The sequence below is a fragment of the Pseudopodoces humilis genome, chromosome 8 (genome assembly GCF_049639895.1).
Source record: "Pseudopodoces humilis isolate 2021_Gansu_Grassland_sample_001 chromosome 8, ASM4963989v1, whole genome shotgun sequence".
Lineage (NCBI taxonomy): Eukaryota > Metazoa > Chordata > Aves > Passeriformes > Paridae > Pseudopodoces > Pseudopodoces humilis.
This window is the reverse complement of record NC_142207.1, coordinates 17,466,884-17,486,515: the sequence shown is the minus strand read 5'-3', so window position 1 is coordinate 17,486,515 and position 19,632 is coordinate 17,466,884. Positions and strand designations below refer to the sequence as shown.

Genomic DNA, 19,632 nt, shown 5'->3' with positions numbered 1-19,632 from the left:
AGCAAAAGCAGTATCTGCTCCAAACCAGCTCCTTGTTTCAGGACACTGGTCATTCCACCAACAGTGCTCTCCTCCTGTAGCAGTGCTAGAGTTATCCTCAGCTGTCCAAGTGAGCCAGGAACACCTTCCATATTCTTAATAAGCAGAAGTCTGTCTAGCCCTTTTGCTCTTTTTATTTCCAGTCTTTAGGCACACAGCTTTATTACACAGGCTGGCTATGGCCTTCCAAAAGTGTGAAAGGTGCTTATTTTCACCAGCAGGTAAAAATCATTTTAGATTAACTAAATCACTGCATGGGCAACATCAACCAGACAGGCCTTCCTGTTCTTTCTTTTCTTTCTCCATTACTCGGGTAGGATAGGGACTAGCTGACAGCTCACAGCAGCTTCTGCTGGCAACTAGTTCAGAGTTTTATTTAGGCCTACTGTATTACTGCAAAGGGAAACAGACGGGAAACGAGCCTATTCCCACTCCTCCAGATGCTATTCCCCTGGGACTGGTCTCCCCTGCCTCCTTCAGAGCCTTAACTGCCTCTACATCTTTCATTTTTACTAAGAAAATTTAACCAGTCTCTTCCATATCCAGGACGGAAAAACAACCCTCCAAAGCCATCCTTAACTCCATAGCAGGACAAGGAAGAGAGGAAGTGAAACCACTCCAGGACTCTTAACCAAAGCCCAGGAACAGCATCCGGACAGCGTGGCTTCTTCCCCGTTAGAAGGTAAAAATGCACTGATAGTCCCACAAGGTGCAAGCCCCGGAATGTGGATCTGTTTCGTGGGAAGCTCTCACTCCCGTTCCCACAGCTGCGGTGCTGGGAAGCGGGCGCGCAGACGCGTGCGGCGATGGAGCGGGGAGAGCAGGGTAGAGCAGGGTGCAGGGGAGCCCCGGAGCGCGGGGTTCGGCCGCGCCGGCGAGACCCGTGTGCGAGGCAGGGCCCGGTCTGTGCCGCCTGGCCACCATACGCCTTCCCTGGCAGCACGAGGAGGCTGTAAAGCCCGTCCAACCGCCCCCCCCACGGGAAATCCCTCTGATGCAAGGGGAGTCCCCGGCAGCTGTGGGCCGGGGTAGCTGAGCTGGCTCCCTGCCATCCCCCGCCGAGCCGGGCTGGGAAGTGCGGGGAGAGGGAGGTGTGGCTGCCGGGGCCCCTCAGCCATTGCCGGCTACCGGGAATGCCTCTTCGCGGCTGCTAGCAGCCGGGCTCCGGCGGGCAGCGGCCGTCACTGCTCGGGAGCAGCACGGGGCCGGGGCACGGCTGCGCGGCCCCGCCGCCGCCGCTCGGGGCGGGACGGCACTTCCACCCCGGCCTTTTCCCTGGGGGGGGGGGCGGCGGCGACCAGCGAACCCCGACCCCGCCCGCCCGCCCGGGGACCCGGCGCAGGAGCTGCCGGCCAGGGCAGCCGCGCAGGCCGCTGCCGGCCGCGCCGGGACGCCCCACCGGCCCCAGGCGGGGAGACTCGGGGTGACCGCGGCGGAGCGGAGGCGGCCGCAACCGGGGGGAACCTCCGCCGCCGGAGCCCGCCCGCCTGCCCCGGGGGCGCTGGCCGCCGCTAGGCCCCGGCCCCGCGCCGCCGCTCCCGAGGGGAGCCCCGCCGCCACCGCCGCGGAGGGAGCCCGCTGCTGCCCGCTGCCCCCGTCCCGCCGCCCGGGGAGAGGGAGAGGAGCCGCGGCGCGGACACCCCACCGGCCCCCGCGGGAAGCGGCGGCCCCGGCGCGCAGGACCGCGGAGCGCCCCCGCCCCCCGCGCCGCTCCCCCTTTGAAAACTGATCTTTGGCTCTTCGCGTGAAAGTGATTTGAATTTGGCTCGGCGGCGCTCTGCGCAGGCGTCCAGCTGCTGGCATGCTGGCTCCTTGCAAAGCAGCTGTTTTGGGTTTGAAATTCCAACATGGCAGAGGCTGCAGTCAGTCTTCCCTTCAAAAACTTGGAATGATTTCAAATCATAGGCACCTTCACTTAACCCGAGCCCCCATTCATCAGCAAACACATCGGATCGATGCTACTCTAACCTATCGGGTTCTTGTACCAAATCTCCAGGTAAGAGGATCTTCCCCCCCCCCCCCCCCGCCCTCCCCCCCCCCGAGTCTCCCAACCATCGTTTTAAATTTTATTAAATCTTAAATATCTCCGACACAGCCGCGTATTAATCGCCTGTTCGTGCCCTAGATATTTTGCCTAATTTGCGGTCGTTTTCTCATACTAAGTACTCCGCTCTGCCTGCCTGATCGTAGTCTGGAAAGTACAGATATACAATCGCAGTGCATGGTTTTTCCTCCTTGATCATTGCCAACAATAGTAGGCAGATTAAGAGTTCGCGATTGCAAGCTCCCTCCCCACCTCCTCCTCCTCCTCTTAATTGGATTTATTTTTAAGTTGCTTTGAAAATAAAAAACTGCAGGTAACGCGGGTCTGGACATTGAGGCAACTAACTTCTGACCAAATAAGTGCAAATAAGAATCTCGCAGAACAAAAGTTCGGTTTAAATTGCTGTGTCTTGGCTGGGGGGGGGGGGGGGGGGCACGAATATGTCAGAGGAGCTGTTGCAGTAAAATGTAAGCACATCATCTTGGAGGGGGTACAGCGTGGTGGGCGTATTGTTGGCTCAGGAGGGAGAGAAAGATGTATAATTTAATGGTATATACAATCCACTGATCCTATTACTATCCTCCCTGGAGCTCTTGTTAGTTTCAATGGGAGTGAGTGAAATTGACATGGACTTGCATTCCTGGTCATGTGCTTTTTTTCCCCCTTTCTTTCTTCTCTTGTGATCTGAGATCCCCTTTTTGTTGATGTTGCTTTCCCACTTAATTATATGCATGTAGGTTAAATGAATACCTGACGAAAGGGCCCACGTTTCAAGGCAGTGACATTTGATAGCTGAGAGGAAAAGTGGCTTTAATGAAAAGCAACCTTTGGAATTCCTGCTTGTGAAAAATCCAATTCAGCTTTTTGTGCTGCCAGCAAGAAATGATCAGTAGCACCAGTGTTTATGGTATGTCCGTTTTGGGATCTACTTCCTTTGCATCTAAATAGCAAAGACAAATTTAAATAGCATGATAACGCACTGAGGACTCTGCATGCAAATATTTTGTAATAAATACCTAATGTTTAATAGTATATTTTCTTGTGTATATATAAGCATTTTTTTCTCTTGCTATCATTTGTTTATCGTTTCTGCTTCGATTATGGCATTAGTTTTGTCCATTGTATTGATCTCAGTTGTAAAACCTGAAGTTGCATGTTACCAGCAGTGCACTATACACACCACTGAACTCCAATGGTATGTAAATTAGTAAAACTCGGGGAGTGGAGAGGGCAAAAATGTGTAGCAATGAATATATACACCTATATATATATGTGTGCTTGTACATACATGCCTAAAATGTATCTTTTCCTTTTGAAAACTAGTATTTTTTTAGTAGTTATTTAAACTCTATCTGCTTTTCCCTCTCTTACTTTCAGTGTAATCATCTGCTAGAGATTCTAACTGATGTGAGGTGAGGGAATGTTTTGCATGCAAACAAACAAAATTACTGTTGTGGCCGAATGCTTAACACGATTTAATAAGGAGTATTTTATGCTCAGTTCACAAGTGTCTGGTTCACACTGCTCTGCTCTCAATGCTTAACAGAATGAAATAATCAGGTGCTGAAACTGGCTTCATTTTAATGGTCACTCTCCAGCCCCCCACGCTGCCCCCTTCTCCGAAAAAGTCAGATAAAATGGAGCATGGGGAATTTCAATAGAGCTCCTTGTGGTGCAGTAGATGCACCTCTAGGTATGCAGTTAAGGCTAAGGAAGTAACAACAAAAGTGACTATTAGTCTGTTTTGTGCAACCAAAAAGGGGGTATGTTCACTTTTGTGTGTGACATTAACAAATAAGGATGGAGAGAGACCCTAGGGGAGAGAGCGAGTGTGCATGTGTGTGTGTGCGTGTGTGTGTTTGGGATAAGGGGGAGGTCTGGCTTTTGTGGCTGATGATCTCTTGCAATAACGTATCTGAATGCAAGAAAGAGATTGAGAGAGCAGTTGCACAATGTACACTCCTATTTTGGTGTTGTAGGTGACTGTATTGCTAAACATATCCCAGGTGCTATATGATGGGAATGATCTGATTGCATTTTGCATTTAAAACTTGTTGACTTTGGAACGATCAATAAGGCAACTGTTTATTTTAGATGCACGTAATTTGCTCTGAGAAATGTTTTAAGGAGAAGAGCAAGCAAGCGAGAGCGGAACATTTTTTTTTCCTTTTTTTTTTTTTTTTTTTTTTTTTTTTTTCCTAGAGCTGTTGGAGCAAATGTGATTGCCAGATGGGAGATTTCCCTCTGTGATGTTAAAGCTGTAATATATATTCAGAGCAGATTGGACTGCTGCTTGTGATGAGGAGGATATTACATTTATAAATTTTAAATCGGGAATCGGACAGTATGCTGAGAGCTGAAATTGGATGGTGTGGACGGTTTGGACTGTTAAATGCAATTCCCGGATAATAATAATAATTATAGTAGCAGTAATATATGTATGTATAATAAACATGATACTATTAGGCAGCTATATATATTCTATGGTGCTTGAGTATATATTTCCAATATGACTTCTCTCTTTCCCTGCTTCCCTTAAACGTTAAGGATTGAGGGTGATTGGGAGGGGGGGTTTTAAGAGCCCACTGTTAGGAGAAATCAAATATCATCAGGTTCCTGTTTGAGGAAAAGTTTTGCTAAAATTCTTTCTGCAAATTCATCTTTTTCTGAGTTTTTGTTTTGTCCGTGCATGTGGTCTGACAGTGCCACAGTCCTGAAAGACTGGTAAGTGGGAACTAGTCACACTCGAGCAGCTCTGCTGTTGCAAATTAAAAGTGTGTTGTGGTCAGGAAATGAAAGCTACAATGTCTCTTTTGAACAAGTCGTTTATCAAGAGAAACATCTATCAAGCAGTGACTTGTCACATTGATCCTCTAAAAGTTAGGTCCGAAGTGGAAGCTGCTTTGATGTTTTTGATCCCAAATTTATAGAATTGAGAAAGCTGGAGAGAGTAGGACTGATTTGCATTTAAAAATCTCTCTGCTCTGGGCGTGACAAAATCATCAAGTATCTCTGATATAAGAGGTGGTAAACTAAGGAGGTATTGGATCTTCTACCTAATTTTTATTTTCACATGGAAACTTTAGCTTTGCCACACAGGCAATTTCTTTTCATGCTTCTAAAGATCCTGTCTGTATGACTTTCTCTCTGTATTATTTTGTCGGGGATATTTTCTTGCTTAGGAATACATCTGTTGCTTCCAAATGGAACCTTTTTTTGTTGTCTTTCTGATGGTATTTATAGAGTTCTGCTTGAGAAGGCAATTTTTTTCCTCTCCTCTCAGTCTTGTTTCTTCTATTTGTAATCTCAGTTTCCACCTCTCATCCCTGTGAAGCAAAGTTTTTTTTTACTGCCAAAGTAATGTTTATTGCAAGTAAGGTACATTTGAAGGTATCTGTTTGCACAGCTTAAAACATGTTAAGAGTACTGCTAAGTGTGTCTTCCCCTTCTGATTCTCTTCTATCCATTTTTAGTACATGAACCATGCTTTCGTTCTCAACAGGAGCAGTGTATTTCAAATTGAATGTAAAGTTGAGGTTTCAAGTAAAAAAAAAAGGACCAAAGCAAAGTCTAAAACTGATCTTTTATCTTTTTCTATTTTCAACCATCTAAATTTTTTAGCAATTTCACTAAAAAGTTTTTCATTTTGCCTGAAGTTTGTGTTTGGATTATAAAGGAATCCCTTTGAGGAATCAGGGGTTTGGTGTTTGGCTGTTGTTGGGTTTCTGTTTTCTTTTCTGTGCTTTTTTTTTTTGGCTAGGATATGAGTGAAATCTTCCTTAAAGCAGGATGCTTTGACTTCTTTTCTTCAGTGTCATAAATGAGACTCACACTGCTTATGAATACTTGATAGAGACCCATTTGAAAATAGGCAGCAAACAGCAGCGTGGTGGGAGTTTTGGTGAGTGTTATAGTTGCTAATTAATCATGTTTGAAATGAAGGAATCATAGCATGGTAATAAAGGCTCATTGTTGTTTGATGTTTGTAACAGGATGTGACTCCTACATGAATCTGGTGGGTTTGGAGGTTTTGTTGTTATTTCCTCCCATCATAATTAAATACCTTCACTACTAGATCAAATTGTTTTTATTTATTGCAACATTGTGAAAGTACAGGGATGTTTGCTAATCATAGCAACATTTTAGAAATATGAAAATTGTATTGTTATTGATATTTTCATCATATAGTTCATGGGAAAAAATGACTAGTCTTATGTCATTAGCTGTTCTTTAAGCTTTTTTAAGCAGAGCCAAATATTTTTTGTGGTTTATTTTCTTGATATAAAAAGCCCTACTACTTTTTTTTTTCCTTATAATTAAAATATGGCACTTGATGAACTTTTATGCTCTACTTGCTTAAGCGTATGTAGTAAGGGATAGCAAGTAAAATTATATTCCAGAATAGTTTGTATACTAGCCCTTTAAAAATTGAACTGTAAACCACTTGGATGATGATTTTGTTTTCTTGGTTTTGTTTTTATTATGGCTTTTATTAGATGTGTTATCTTTGGGCTTTATTTTTCACCTCTCTATTGATAACTGCTAAATACGATGGAGAGAGAATCTCTTTCAAACTACAAAGCGTTAGTTTCAAAATTTAATAGGGCTATTTTCTACTGCATGAACAAGGTTTGGAATCTATTGTTGTTTAGATGCTCTGTTCTTTTTAAATATAATTCCTAGAGGAGAATAATTCTGTATAGTTCCTGTCAATAAGTTTATTCAATGAATGCATACAAGAAGCATTGAATATAATGACTGATCTTTCTGTAGTCTTAATCATCAATTAATAGGCTTATCTGCTTGTTAGGAGTGGGTTTAATGGTACAGAATCAGCATGAGATCTGTCTATATGAAACACTTGTATGTTGTTTATGACAGACTGAGTTTTGATCTTGCATCCCCAGATCTAATAATAGAAATATTTGGCTCTTTGCCCTCAATCAATATATCTGTAAACAAAAAAAACTTCACACAATACTTTCATAAAGTGCTGGATGTATTGATACCGAGTTGATAAATTTAATTACTGGGGTTTTACATTGATTCATTGATCTTATGATTGGAGGAAATTGTTCTTCAGACATTTCTGAACTATTGAGGAATACCGTATGTCCATAAAGCTTGATTAATTGATAAATCAGCAGGTTTTTTTCCTTCTCAGTTATTGATAAGACATAAAAATAACTGTAAAAAGAGTTTGGAATAAGTTAATTAGAAATACTCATGTGTTACTAACAGTGCAGATGAGAAGCAGTACTATGGAGGTGAAAAAAATGAAGTTTGAAGTGGAATTGTGCCTATGGCACCTATCCTATATATCCCAATCTTTAACTGGTGTAAAAAATATTTAGCTTTAGAAAGATACAGTAATTTACGGTTCTCAGAATCTGGACCACTGTGGCTCCTTTGTTTGTTTGTTGTTTGTTTTGGTTGTGATGACTTGCTTGTTTTTTTTTTTTTTGTTTGTTTGTTTTTTTCTCCTCAGTACTGTTCTTTGACTCATTGGAAGCTGTTTTGAATTAGATATTATGGATGTATGGAATTACAGATAAGCATCTGATCCGAAATGAATAGTATAGCTATAAAAGCAATTTGAAGAGCCGTAAATTCAGGATTGCGTATCCCTGATATTGTTGCAGAGTATTAAAATCTTGCTGCTAGAGATGCTATCCTCTAAGTGAAAACTTATCTTCCTTATGGGAAAGATGACTTCAAGGAACTCTCGGCTGGAAAAAGGCCCAGAGTTTTTTTCATTTGTTTGGGGTTTTTTTTGGGGGGGGGTTTTGTGTTGTTTTTTTTTTTTTTCTCTAAAATAATAATTTAAAAAATCCAATACATAGAATTAGTTAAAGGGATATTTTCCAGGTGAAAAACCTTACGTGAGTACTTGGCTCCATTTTGGTGAGGTATGCGACCTTTTCACCCTATGTCAATGATATTTTTATAGACTATTATAGATATTTTATGTGTGAGAAATAAAAGTATAAGGAAAATTCCTTAAGATCATTCAATTTTTATTTAAAAATAAATAAATAAATAAAAAAATCCCTTAACCAAAACAACATATAGATCTCCCTTAATGAAACTGATGAAACTGTATTCCTTTAAAGGCTGGTAGCTAATAGAGAAAAATAGAGAAAACCACTTGCCAGATGTTACTACAGGTTCGACAAATACAGTCTTATTCTTCAAGAAGCAGAGGATCCTACATTGGAGGTGTAATGGAGGTCAAAGGAAACCTGTCTTTCAGTCCTTTAATAATTGTACCTGCCGTCCCCTCGATTGGCATGTTAAAGAGACTGCATATATGTGTGTACGTTTCTTAGAAGATAATTTGTATTTGCAGCAATCTACTAAGCACAAGTAGACTGCACTACTATTTCTTCTAAATACCTGTTGGGGTTGGCCCTGCTCTGTGGCAAGTGAGAGAAAATGGAAAGAGAAATAGTTGGTCAGTCTTGGTTACCAAAATCTTGAGAAACCGGGGGAGAGATCAGGCTTTGACAGGTCAATTTGAGAATAAGAATACGAAAAAGTGTAATCTGCAGACAGCACCACTGATTAAGGGCATACGGAGATGTCTGCAGTGATGAAAATGTGGAGTCTCTGCTTTCGTTTTGCCGAGCTCTGTTGCTATGAGGTATCGGCACACACAGCATGGTAATAACAGGATTGTGTGTCTGTTCCGATAGTGCTTGGAACGGTACCTGTCAAACATATCATAACACTCAACTATCTCTTTAATCATATAAGCAACACTCCTTACTACAAAAGCTATTGTATTTGTACAATAGAAAGAACAGCCATACATTATTTGAATAATGGACTAAAACTTCTTTAAACCATTTTTCTGCAGAGGGGAAAAAGTTTCATGTGTCTTGGCTATAATTAAAATAATGCAGCTACAGATGACTGTCATGCCACTGGCTAATTTTTAAATTTCTTTTTTCTGTAATAGTCTATTCAGTGTGTAGTCTGATATGCCATGAAATACTGAAACAGCAATTACCAGTCATACTATTTAACTGTAACTGAGAAACTATTTTCTCAGTTCCTTTATAGTGTAGCTACTGCTAGCATGTTGTTAGTTAAATTTCAAATATCCTGAAAGGTATGTGGACAAAATGATGAGATTATTTTGATATGATAGCAAACTTTGGTGATGTAAGTACATTTTTTTCCAGGTTCCTTGAAATCACATATTGCCCAGACTTTTTGTTGTCTGTTTTTAACCCTTCTGCATTCTACTTTTAATCTGTCCTGTACTCTTTGTTAAAGCATGTGGCTCACCTTCTGTAGATGAATTGCTCAATGTGTGAAGATGTATGCCACAGTTTGTTTTGCATGATATTTTAGAATGTGTGCATGTGTCAAGCTGGTTATAGATTGGTGATGATAAATTGGTTTGAGTAATATGTATCTTATTTGCATTAATACTTTAGCAGTAAGAGCATACTGTGGTCAAACTTCATGAACTATGATAGTGGTCTCACATCTAATTAAGCAGGATCTGAATGAATGATTTTCTGATACAGGTCACAATTGAATTTTTTGTTTCTCTTCATCAGTGTGATAAAATGCTTAAGGGACACATTAAAACATGTTTGCATAGCTCCTGCTAATCTGAAGGGAATTTGAAAATGAATATTGAGAGGAGATGGGAGAAAGGACTGAACCTAATGGGTCATGGACTTGTGGCGGGAATGTATCTTCATGTTTTCATTCAAGTTGTTTTGGGGTTTTTTTTTTCCTAATTTAGAGCAACACCTGTTTGCCTTTTAATATGTTGGAAATAACATCCCTATTTTCGTCTGAGATGCTTTTTCCTTTTTGTGTCCTCCATTCTAGCATACAAGCAAGTCATTAATAGAAAAACATTTATACAGTGAGCTCAAATTATCACTTAACAAAACTGAGAACTATTGTGTTGCAAAGATATTCCTAGACAATACAACTGATTTTGTGTGCTTGTCTTTTGGAGACGTGATGAGGGGAAGAGCCAACAATTCCTTTATATTACTGAACGACAGCAGAGGTAGATGGAAATGATAAAATTACATGCAGAAATTATTAATCCATGACAATAGTATCAATATTGACATTTTAAATACTATGAACTGATAGCCGTACTGTACAAACTGCTGTGATAACTGTGCTTTAGGTGAAAGTAGCTATTTATATGCCTTATGGCTCAGTGTGGTCATGTTGAAAGTATGAACCCATCATCACAGATTCTGAGAAAGTGCAGGTTAACATCCTCTGTGTTCTTTAGACCTATCTGATTACTTCAGCCTCCTGTGTTGACACAGAGAAAGAAACAGCTAGATTCTATGCTGGAAGAATAAGGTTTGCAAGCACTGTCTGATATTGGGTATCCCATTGTGATAGCTAAACCAAATTTTAAAAAAATCAAGCATCCTTTTCAAGTTAAACTTGAGAAACAGAGAAAGGAACAGCAAAGATGTTTCTGAACACATTTGAAGGAGCACCATTTACTTTCAAAAGAGATCTTTCCCATCACTTGTGGATAGCTCCACCATGAAGAGCAATATCAAAGGATCTCAGAAAAGTAACTATTCTTTTATGTCTTTGGGAACTCGGATGCTTACAAGATTGTTTCTGAGAAAGAAAAGAGTTGATCCTATTTCAGTCCCTTGTTGTTGGCATTTGTGCACTACGTGACTATATACAGTATTGTAGAAATATACTCTCAGAATGTGGATACAATTCTGTTTCCCCTTGCAGTTCTAAAATAACAGTGCAATGTGGCTGTATGAAAACTCAGTTTGGACAATGTTTTTATTACTTTGTTTTGCAGACTATAAAATTGTTTTATTTGATATACATATGGAGTTTGCTGAAGATCTTTAAGCTTAATAGATAGGTCATCTGCATTATTAGTGCAGAGAAATTAAAATAGTCTGTGTTGTATTTTATAAAAATATAGACTTAAATTCATCTGTGATAATTTGTGAACTGGATATCTCCATTCAGTCAGAAAACTGCTGGGTTTAAACGTCATCAAATTTAAACCATCAACGTTCAGGTTTTTTTAATGTGGAAGAAGACTATAAATTTATTAGCTCTTCAACTAAACACTTGATTTACAAAATTAAGTGGTTTTATGTTTACTGATGTTAGATCTTTATATCATAAGGCTTTATATTAACTTCATAACTATAGTGGTACTGTATTGAGCATACTATTAATAAGCAGATATTTGATTTTTAAGATAATAATTTTTCATGTGCTCATAGAATTTCTGATAATTTTTTATTTCTTGCTCTTTGCCTTCAATAAAAGCTGTAATAAGTATATTTTGGAAACTGTTCATGCTGCAATTAACCTTTCTTAATCACTGATTTTCGTTTTGTTCTTTGACTTCCATTCATTGTATTTCATACTCCTGTCCAGTATAGGCATTCTTTATACTACAACATGGATTTTTTTTTCCACTTTCAGTTTAAAAAACTTTAGTGGTAACATGAACCATGATGAGTAACCATGGTCATCCCATCAAGCAATGTTATTCAGATTAATGTCAGTAAACCCTATGTAACGAGGGGTATGAGGCACTCGTCATTATTCGTCCCCTAGCATTTGTCAGTGTGGCAGTCCTATCAAAGGCACACCTTAATATGCAGAGAACATATTTGTTGAAACACATGGCTCAGTAAATATCAGAAGCCTTTGGTTTTTAAAGTTAGATGCAGGTAAAATACGTATCACTGAACAGTAGGTCAAGTATATCTCATCGTGTGCTTATAGAGACTGTGAATAAACAGTGCCTTAATGCATGATGTTTTTAAAGTTTTCACTAGTTAGAAATATTCAGTTATAATCTGATGTGTTATCCATACGGTACAGAGTAACAAATTGACACTAGTATTTATTTGAAGTAATAATTTTCAGCACTAATTAAGGAAAGATATTTTGTTATTGAGTAATTAGCAAACACCATCCCACCCCCACTTTCCCAGGACGTCATCTGCTTAGAAATTGTAGAATTCACTGCTTTCATTCATGACAGGCAAGTCTTTTTTTGCTAAAGTGACTGTTCCTCTCCGTTTCAAAGCATTACAACAGCTGCAGTTTGAGCTTGAAGGGTCTGAGTGGCTGAGATAACATCACAAATAGTATTGCATCTCAGAAAGTGTAATGCAGCTTTCCACTTTTGGGTGCTTGGTTATCAGAGGTACTGAGTCCCTGCAATTTCTATTGACTTTGGATATGCAGGTGTGCAACAAATTTTAGAAGCTAGGTGTTATAAGGAATTTCCCCAGAAAATGGTAGGCATTAGCTTTAGTTGTACTTCTTAATCCAGTCTTCCTCTTGAGATATTAATGCTGTGTGATAGAAGAAACAGAGTTTTTGATTTTTCCTGGTGGTTGTAAAAACACATTTTAAATTCATCAGGACAAAAATATATGCATTAATAAAGGTGTAAGGAATGATTCATTTGTGATTTTGCTCAGAGGAAACTTCAAACTGTTTGTTACTGTGTAAATATTCCAAGGAGCAAAATGCAGAGTAGATGATGCTGTTCTAATTGCAAAGTCGTCCTTAGTTATCTTCTCCCTCCTCCTGATCCTTCTCCCTTCCCCCTCCCCCTCACGGCTTTTTTAAACAATTATGGGCATTGTGCTCTTTAATGGTGCATAGTTACTGTAAAGATAGATGTCCTCAAATAATGAGTTTCTAATAATAATCAGAGGCATTTAGATTAAACTGGTTTTGTACTGAAACCTTACAGTGTGAAAAAGTACACCTAAAATCCTGAGATATATTTACAGGAGCAAAGCCTATTTACAGAAAACGTACCCAATTTTGTACATATACATGTGTGTGGGGTGGGGGCAGTAGAGGTGTATTGTCTGTGTGCCTACATTTTTGTCCACCTGCTTTAAAGACGTCAAAAGATTTTTTTTTATTTATTTTTTTTAGTAGGGATTTCTGTTTTGCTTTCTGATAACAGAATATGTTTTAAAATCACAACATACTAATTAGCTTCTGTGTTTACACTGGGAAGCTTGCATCCCTTCAAATGACTTCTACCTGCACTCTTCTTTCGATCTGTTGCTTCCCCCACCTCACGTCTTCCTCCCCCACTCCCTGTGAGGTTTATTACATTAGATTTGTTGCTTTCTTCCTTGTTCAGAAATTCCGAAGGCAAGTAAATGAAAGTGATAAGTACAGTAACAGATAATTGTTACTTGAAAGAGTTGTTGCTGTATTGGTTGGGAATCTTTCCTAACAGGTACTGAATCAGCAAAGCTGTACAATAAAAAGAGCAAAAAAGTTTAACTTATTGTTTAGAAATACATATGCCATTTAAATGGAAACAAACCCCCAAATCTCCCACATACCTTTTGGGGTTTGGAGAACAAAAGCTTACTTGTATGCTCCAAATTCCCCTGGGCCTTAATTTGCAATACCATTATTTAAGCCTGGCTGATACAAACCCATTGCAGAGAAATAGAATCTCTCCTTCCTGGCTTTTCAAAGCCATTCTATGCCCTCTTCTCTCTGCCTACCCGCATCCCCCAGCACTCCCCCTCTTCGTTCCCAGCCTCTTGGTCTTATCCTGCCACTGTGAAACTCTTTTGTATTTGAAATGTAGTAAACAGAAAAATAGCGAGCTTCTAAACCACAGAAAGCTGCCATGCTGCATGGTTTTACTGACATCTCTACCAACACATGTGTAATTCTATCTTTTGACTAAGATCAAGGCTATAATCACGTTAATATCTGTTGTGTCCTCTACTAGGTGACCTGTAGTTGTTTATTGTAAAGATAAGAGCCCCTGATATAATAAGTTATTTCTTCTCTAAGTCAGATCTTATAGAAAATACTAACCATAAAGTGAAGAGAAACTTGTGCCCGCTTAACATGCTCCTAGGGTGCTAGGCTCTCTGGATCTCATCTCCTGGGTACAGTACTGGTATTGTCAGATGCTCAGCTGGAAGCTGTTCTGGAACAGAAGTGGGTTTGGGTGTAATCCCTAACAGCTGAGAGTAAATACAGGCATCACTGTAGCTTGATGCAGCATTGAGCTGTATTTATACATACAGCTGTATTTATTTTGCTGCTAATAAAATGGCAGCCTACTTTGTTATTAAGAGGCTTGTCTTTTTGAAATAGCCATTGAGGTGCAATACTGAGTGTTTGAGTTAGTAGAAAGAGCTAAGAAATAGATGAGCTGCATTCCTGACTGTGGGTGGAAGGGTGGTGAGTAATACGTGCCTTGGCATGGCATCTGCCAAAAGCATTTTTTTCTCTTTCCCCCCCTATCACTACGCTGTTCTAGTTTTGAAAGGTGTAAGGTATTCTGATAAGCAAAGGAGGAGAAAAAAAAAAAGCAAAAGGGAAAAATACTTCCAAGCAAATCATTATAGCACATCTCAATGATTGTGCCCCACACTTAATTTAATTAGAAGACAACTGCACTGGAAAACTGGTCATTTTAGTTGTAGTTAACATCTGGTTCTCTCCTACCCCCACTCAGAACCGATTATATACCACATTGTATAATGTAATTTCTACAAGAAAATTAAGTATGAAGACGTATTGTGTAGTTGCAATAACAAATTTTTCATAAAATATATTAATTTACCATTTAACTATGCTTTTGAAGGAGAAAATAACTTTTTCTTCTGGTGTTTCTTTTTTACTATAACAAACAGAAAAAAACACTGGTGTCAAATTGGAATATTTTCTAAAGTTTTTAAGCAAAAAACTGAGTTATTAATATGTTTGTTTTATGGTAAGGAGGCACTGAAGGAAGTGAAACCTTGTATGTGCATGTTTCTTATAGGATAACTATTTTCAGGAGGGATTACTGTTACATTATAATATAATGTACTAGTGTATGGTGTCTGAAATGGTATGGGTAGCTCAATGCTGGATTTCAGGCAAGAACATTTCCTAGTTAGCTGTAGTAAGTCTTACTTGCAGACAGTAGTAAGATAATAAGAATAAAAATCATGTATGATTTAAGAAAAAAACTCTATCCATTTCCAACCCAAATTCTACTTGGTGATATGTTTGTTGGGCTGAGCTATTACGTACTCTGTGGACTGTGTTTCAACTAGTTTATGATTTACTAGGTATATTAGCACTTTCTGCTTGCTGCCAGTGCAAAATTTGACCCCAGTTTTACCCTGAGATGTTTTTGCCTTTAAAAATATCCACGTTTCATGGGTACTCTGGTGGGTGATAAAAAAATTCATTGTTGTAATTTGTGGGGTGTCTCTCTGTTAGGGTAATGGTAACTTATTGAACTGATATTGAATAGATTTTATTTTCTTATGTTGAATCCTAAGTTCGACTATGGGAATTGATGTATCATCTTAAAATTTTAAATCTACATTTTATACACTGTGCCAAAGCACCCATGAGCTTATTAAGCAAAGACTTTTTCAATTATATCTTGTGTTTATGCATGTATTTATACTTGACAGGAATCCTTTAGAGGTTTGGTTTGCTGTATTAATGCTTACAGTGTATTAGAGTACATAAAATATGGTAGAGATGTCAGTAAAACCATGCAGAGTAGCAGTTTTCTGTGGTTTAGAAGCTCACTAATTTTCTGTTTACTAAATTTCAAATACAGAAGAGTTTCACAGTGGTAGGGTAAGACCAAGAGGCTGGACTTAAAGATATAATGCTGGTAGCTTCCACTCTATTTTAGTAGCTGCTGAGCAAGTTCCTTGGGCAGACATCCAGCCTCTAGAGGGCACAGCAGTAATCTCCTCTGCCAGACCTTCACCCGCTTTGCACAAAGTTTTAATGCTGGCACCTACAAAGAGAATTCCACTTTTGTTACATTAAAGAATCTCTGTATTCCTTATTTTTCCTGGAGTTTTGCTAGAGTAAGTGATTTCCTTTTCTTTTTCCTACTTTAATCTGGGGAATGTTTCTGGTTTTTTTTTTTTTTTTTTTTCTCCTAGTGGTGATCTTTATGAAAGTAGACTCAAATCCAATATATTCCTGACTTTCAGTTATTTCTTCACCTGGTAGAAACATTTTTTTTAGTGTGCACTGCTCTTTGCTGTAGTAAAGACTACGAAAGCCAGTGCAGAGCATTTGAGACTTCCACAATTAAGTAATAAAATTTCTTATGTACTAAAATCTGGATAATAAATAATCCAGGTGGGATTAAACCCAGGTAATGCTATGCCAGTCACATATGTTCAAGTGCTAAACCCTTTTTTTTTTTTTTGTGAGACACCCTATTACAATTTTTTATTCTCCTATAGATTAATGTTACTAATTTTGATATTTATGTGAAGTCATACTTGTTCTCCAGTTCACTGTGGTTCTTAGTATCACTATTAGCCATCAGGTTTTCAATAATTCAAATTAATCTGATGGTCTGCTTTGAATTTTCCTTAGATCTCCTCATGCAGATCAAAAAAAGCAAGTATTCCTGGATTTGACACCAGGAATAAAGACATAACCCAGTCTCTAGTTTAGTTTTGTTCTAAGACTTTATGTTTAGGGAGAAATGCATATTGAAGAAAAACTCATTGCAGGGTGTCATTAACCACATACACAACCTTTCTTAGTTGTGATATAAGCTGGGCAATTTCTGCTTGAGAAATTGCATTAATACAGCATTCTAGCTACGTATTTAATGATAAGCAATAAAGCTTTACATCATTGTTTGGTTTCCATGTTTCTACACAACATAAAAACGGAGGAAGGTTGTGGTCTTGTTTATTTTGTAAGTTACCTTGCTATACTTCCCGTTTCCTGACTTTTTCTTCAAAAATAATTAAAATAAGAGTTGTTTAGTTTATGAAGTGTATGGTATCTGCTTTATGGGTGGTACTAGTCCAAATTTTGTTGGGGAAGTTTGACAACAATCTGTGAACAGTTTGGCATATTTAAGTAGTATGTTCCCATATTGAAGCAATCCCATTACCAAAGTTTTTCATTGCTTCAAAATGTCAATGACTTTTTGTTACCCTAAGAATAATGACAGTTTATGGAGATGCAGGGGACAAATTTCCTGAGTACAATCTGTGGAAGTGCTACATCAAACTTTTATGTCTTCATCATCTGTGACCAACAGACAGTTAACTTACTGGAGAAATAACTGTGACATTGTTTTGTGATTCATCTAATCCACTTTTTCCCAGGGGGCTGAGACAGTCACTAGTGTGTCACTTCAACCTTGGCACACACCCAGGTTTGCAAACTTGGTTCTTCATTCTGTGCTGTGGGGTGGAGCTCTGCAGTAAAACTGCCCAAGGTACTGAAACTTCAATGAAAAAAGGAGGTGTAACACTTGGAGGGTGTCATGGTCAACTCCTTTACAAACCTGATCTCTGTGGGGTTATGTGTACTCTTAGAATGAGCTTCCACTGTCATGGAAATAGGGTATCTGTTCAGTCTCAAATAACCAAGTTTTTTAATGACATAGTGTTTATAGCAAGACACTGGCCCTGTTGCTCTGCCTGAGAGGGAGCATTTTTTTTTGCTAACTGCTGGTAGAGGATTGGTATGATCCAAGTATATCCCTTATTTTTGTCCTCCAAACCCTAATATCCTCAGCCTTTCTCTTCCACCCTGTCAAATCTGTGGCCTTTACAGCTTGTTCTAAAAGCCAAAACAAAATCAGGCTATGTTGAAGTTAGTGAGGGGAAGCGAGCAAGTCTTAGAGCCAGAAATGTCCCCATAAGGGACACGGTGCCTGGGTGCCTGTGGGATACCTGATGGAGAGCCTCTACCCACATCATCTGTGGCATCGTGGTGGCAGGCAGAGCTAACTGGCTCTTGAATGGTTCAAAATAGCAGGAACCAATGAATATGGTGTGAATGTATTGATACAGTTGATAGGATTTAAAAAGAAAAAAAATAAAGTTCTGTTGGGAAAATAATTCCAAGTCAATTTTCATGGGGAATATTAAAGTACTAAGTAAGTCCAATGTAAGCTGAATGATAGGTCACTGACTTTAGTTGCTGGGAGTGTAGGTGTCATGTCTTTTGTCTGAATTTAGAAAAATGTGCATTTTGTCCTTGTGGTGGAACACTGTACCCCTTTAACATAGACAGGGGAAGAGAACAGCAAAGGATTTTTTTTCACTCCTGAACAAATGAAAGCATGAACAAAGCCACCTTGATTTTAAAATTCAGGCTCCAAATATCTTTAAATCATTTTTAATAGACACTAAGTTATAAATCATCTAAGCAATTACATGAACACAGAAGGAGTGGGGCCTAGCCTCAGCTTCAGCCCCAGATGTTTCTTGACTACAATAATGGCCCAGCCCAGATATTTACAGCTTAATTTCTGGTCATGTGCACTTGTCCATAAATGGTTCCTTTTCCATTTCCAGTTCAACAACTGAAGGACTTATAGTAGAGCATGATTCAAATTTGAATGATGGCGTAATGTGAATAGAGACAATTTACCTCTGGAAACTTCCAAGTCCATTTCCAGTATTTAAAATATAAGGTAACTCTTAAACAGAGAATGTTAGATTGGACCCCTTTCAAATGTTGTGTTCCTAATTTTTTTTTTTTTGTCTAAATTTGTATATAAAATCTTGTTTTATCCATTCCTTTTTTTAATTTTTCTTTTTGTTTAGCTTTGCTGCAGTTCTGTGCAGAGACTTTTCCCCCCTCCTCTAAATGCTATGCCATCTAGCATGACTTGCAATGCAAGCCAGTGCATCTAACCTCACTGCTCTCTCCATTCCTGTCCTGCTTACTGCTCCTCCCAAACAGCCCAATGCTTGAAACTAAACAAATTGAAAATAATGATTGGTAACCATCTGCTGTGCTGAAATTCCACGTACAGCAGTTAACTCCATTTTACAAAACAACTTCAATCTAGTGAATTACAGTGCAGTTCTTGGTAGCAGCAGATAGCAACAAGCAGTTTCGAGTTCCTCTAGACAAAGCAGTTAACGTAGGGAGCATTATGCAGAGTCATTTGCTGGTGTTGGGATGGTGGGGGGATACTTGTGCCATCAGACAGTTCAGTGTAATGTATTTGAAACTAGAGAGGGTCTGACCGTGGCCTAATTGTTTCACCTGATTAAAAAAGAGGCTGGTCCACAAAACTGTGCTGACAGGTGATCTTGCACATCTGTACCCTTTAGTTTGGTTTTCTGTTTCTGCAGCTGAGCGCAATACGATGAGGAGCATCGTAAAGGAAAGGATGGCTTTCAGTCATTTCCACATGACTTTTGGAGTGTCCAATGAAAACCTCAACCAAAAATTAGGTTGTCTAGCTGGTCAAAGTATACTGAAGAAAAAGAATTAATCATAGGTTTTTCTATTGGAGAAACTTTTATTGATATGGAGCTATAACAAGAAGCACTCTCAAAAGCGATGGACTGCCAATCAGCAGACATTCAAGTAATGACAGATTATGATGCAACATAAAAATAGGTACCATTATTAGCTGTGCTTTTAACTCAGTTATTTGAGTTTAGGTTTTGATTGTGTATAAAGAAAGTTGCTTAAAATGGGCAGTATATTGAGTTCAAAGGACCCATACAGTTCATAAATTCTCTGGTGTCTACTGGATTTTT

At 39.0% G+C, this 19,632-nt stretch overlaps 1 protein-coding gene across 3 annotated transcripts in view; it reads left to right on the top strand.

Moving 5' to 3' along the window:
• Positions 1-1,866: 1,866 nt before the first annotated feature.
• FIGN (fidgetin, microtubule severing factor) overlaps positions 1,867-19,632 on the top strand; it is a 99,229-nt gene continuing 81,463 nt past the window's right edge. The window contains exons 1-2 of one of the 3 annotated variants that reach the window (XM_088059111.1): positions 1,867-2,035; positions 2,821-2,990. In XM_088059111.1, coding sequence (XP_087915237.1) covers positions 2,966-2,990 — 25 coding nt within the window. In that variant the 5' untranslated portion in view covers positions 1,867-2,035; positions 2,821-2,965. Of the gene's footprint in view, positions 2,036-2,820; positions 2,991-14,228; positions 14,315-19,632 lie in introns of those variants that run through there. The other 2 variants (XM_005519744.3, XM_088059110.1) reach the window with 2 other exon arrangements.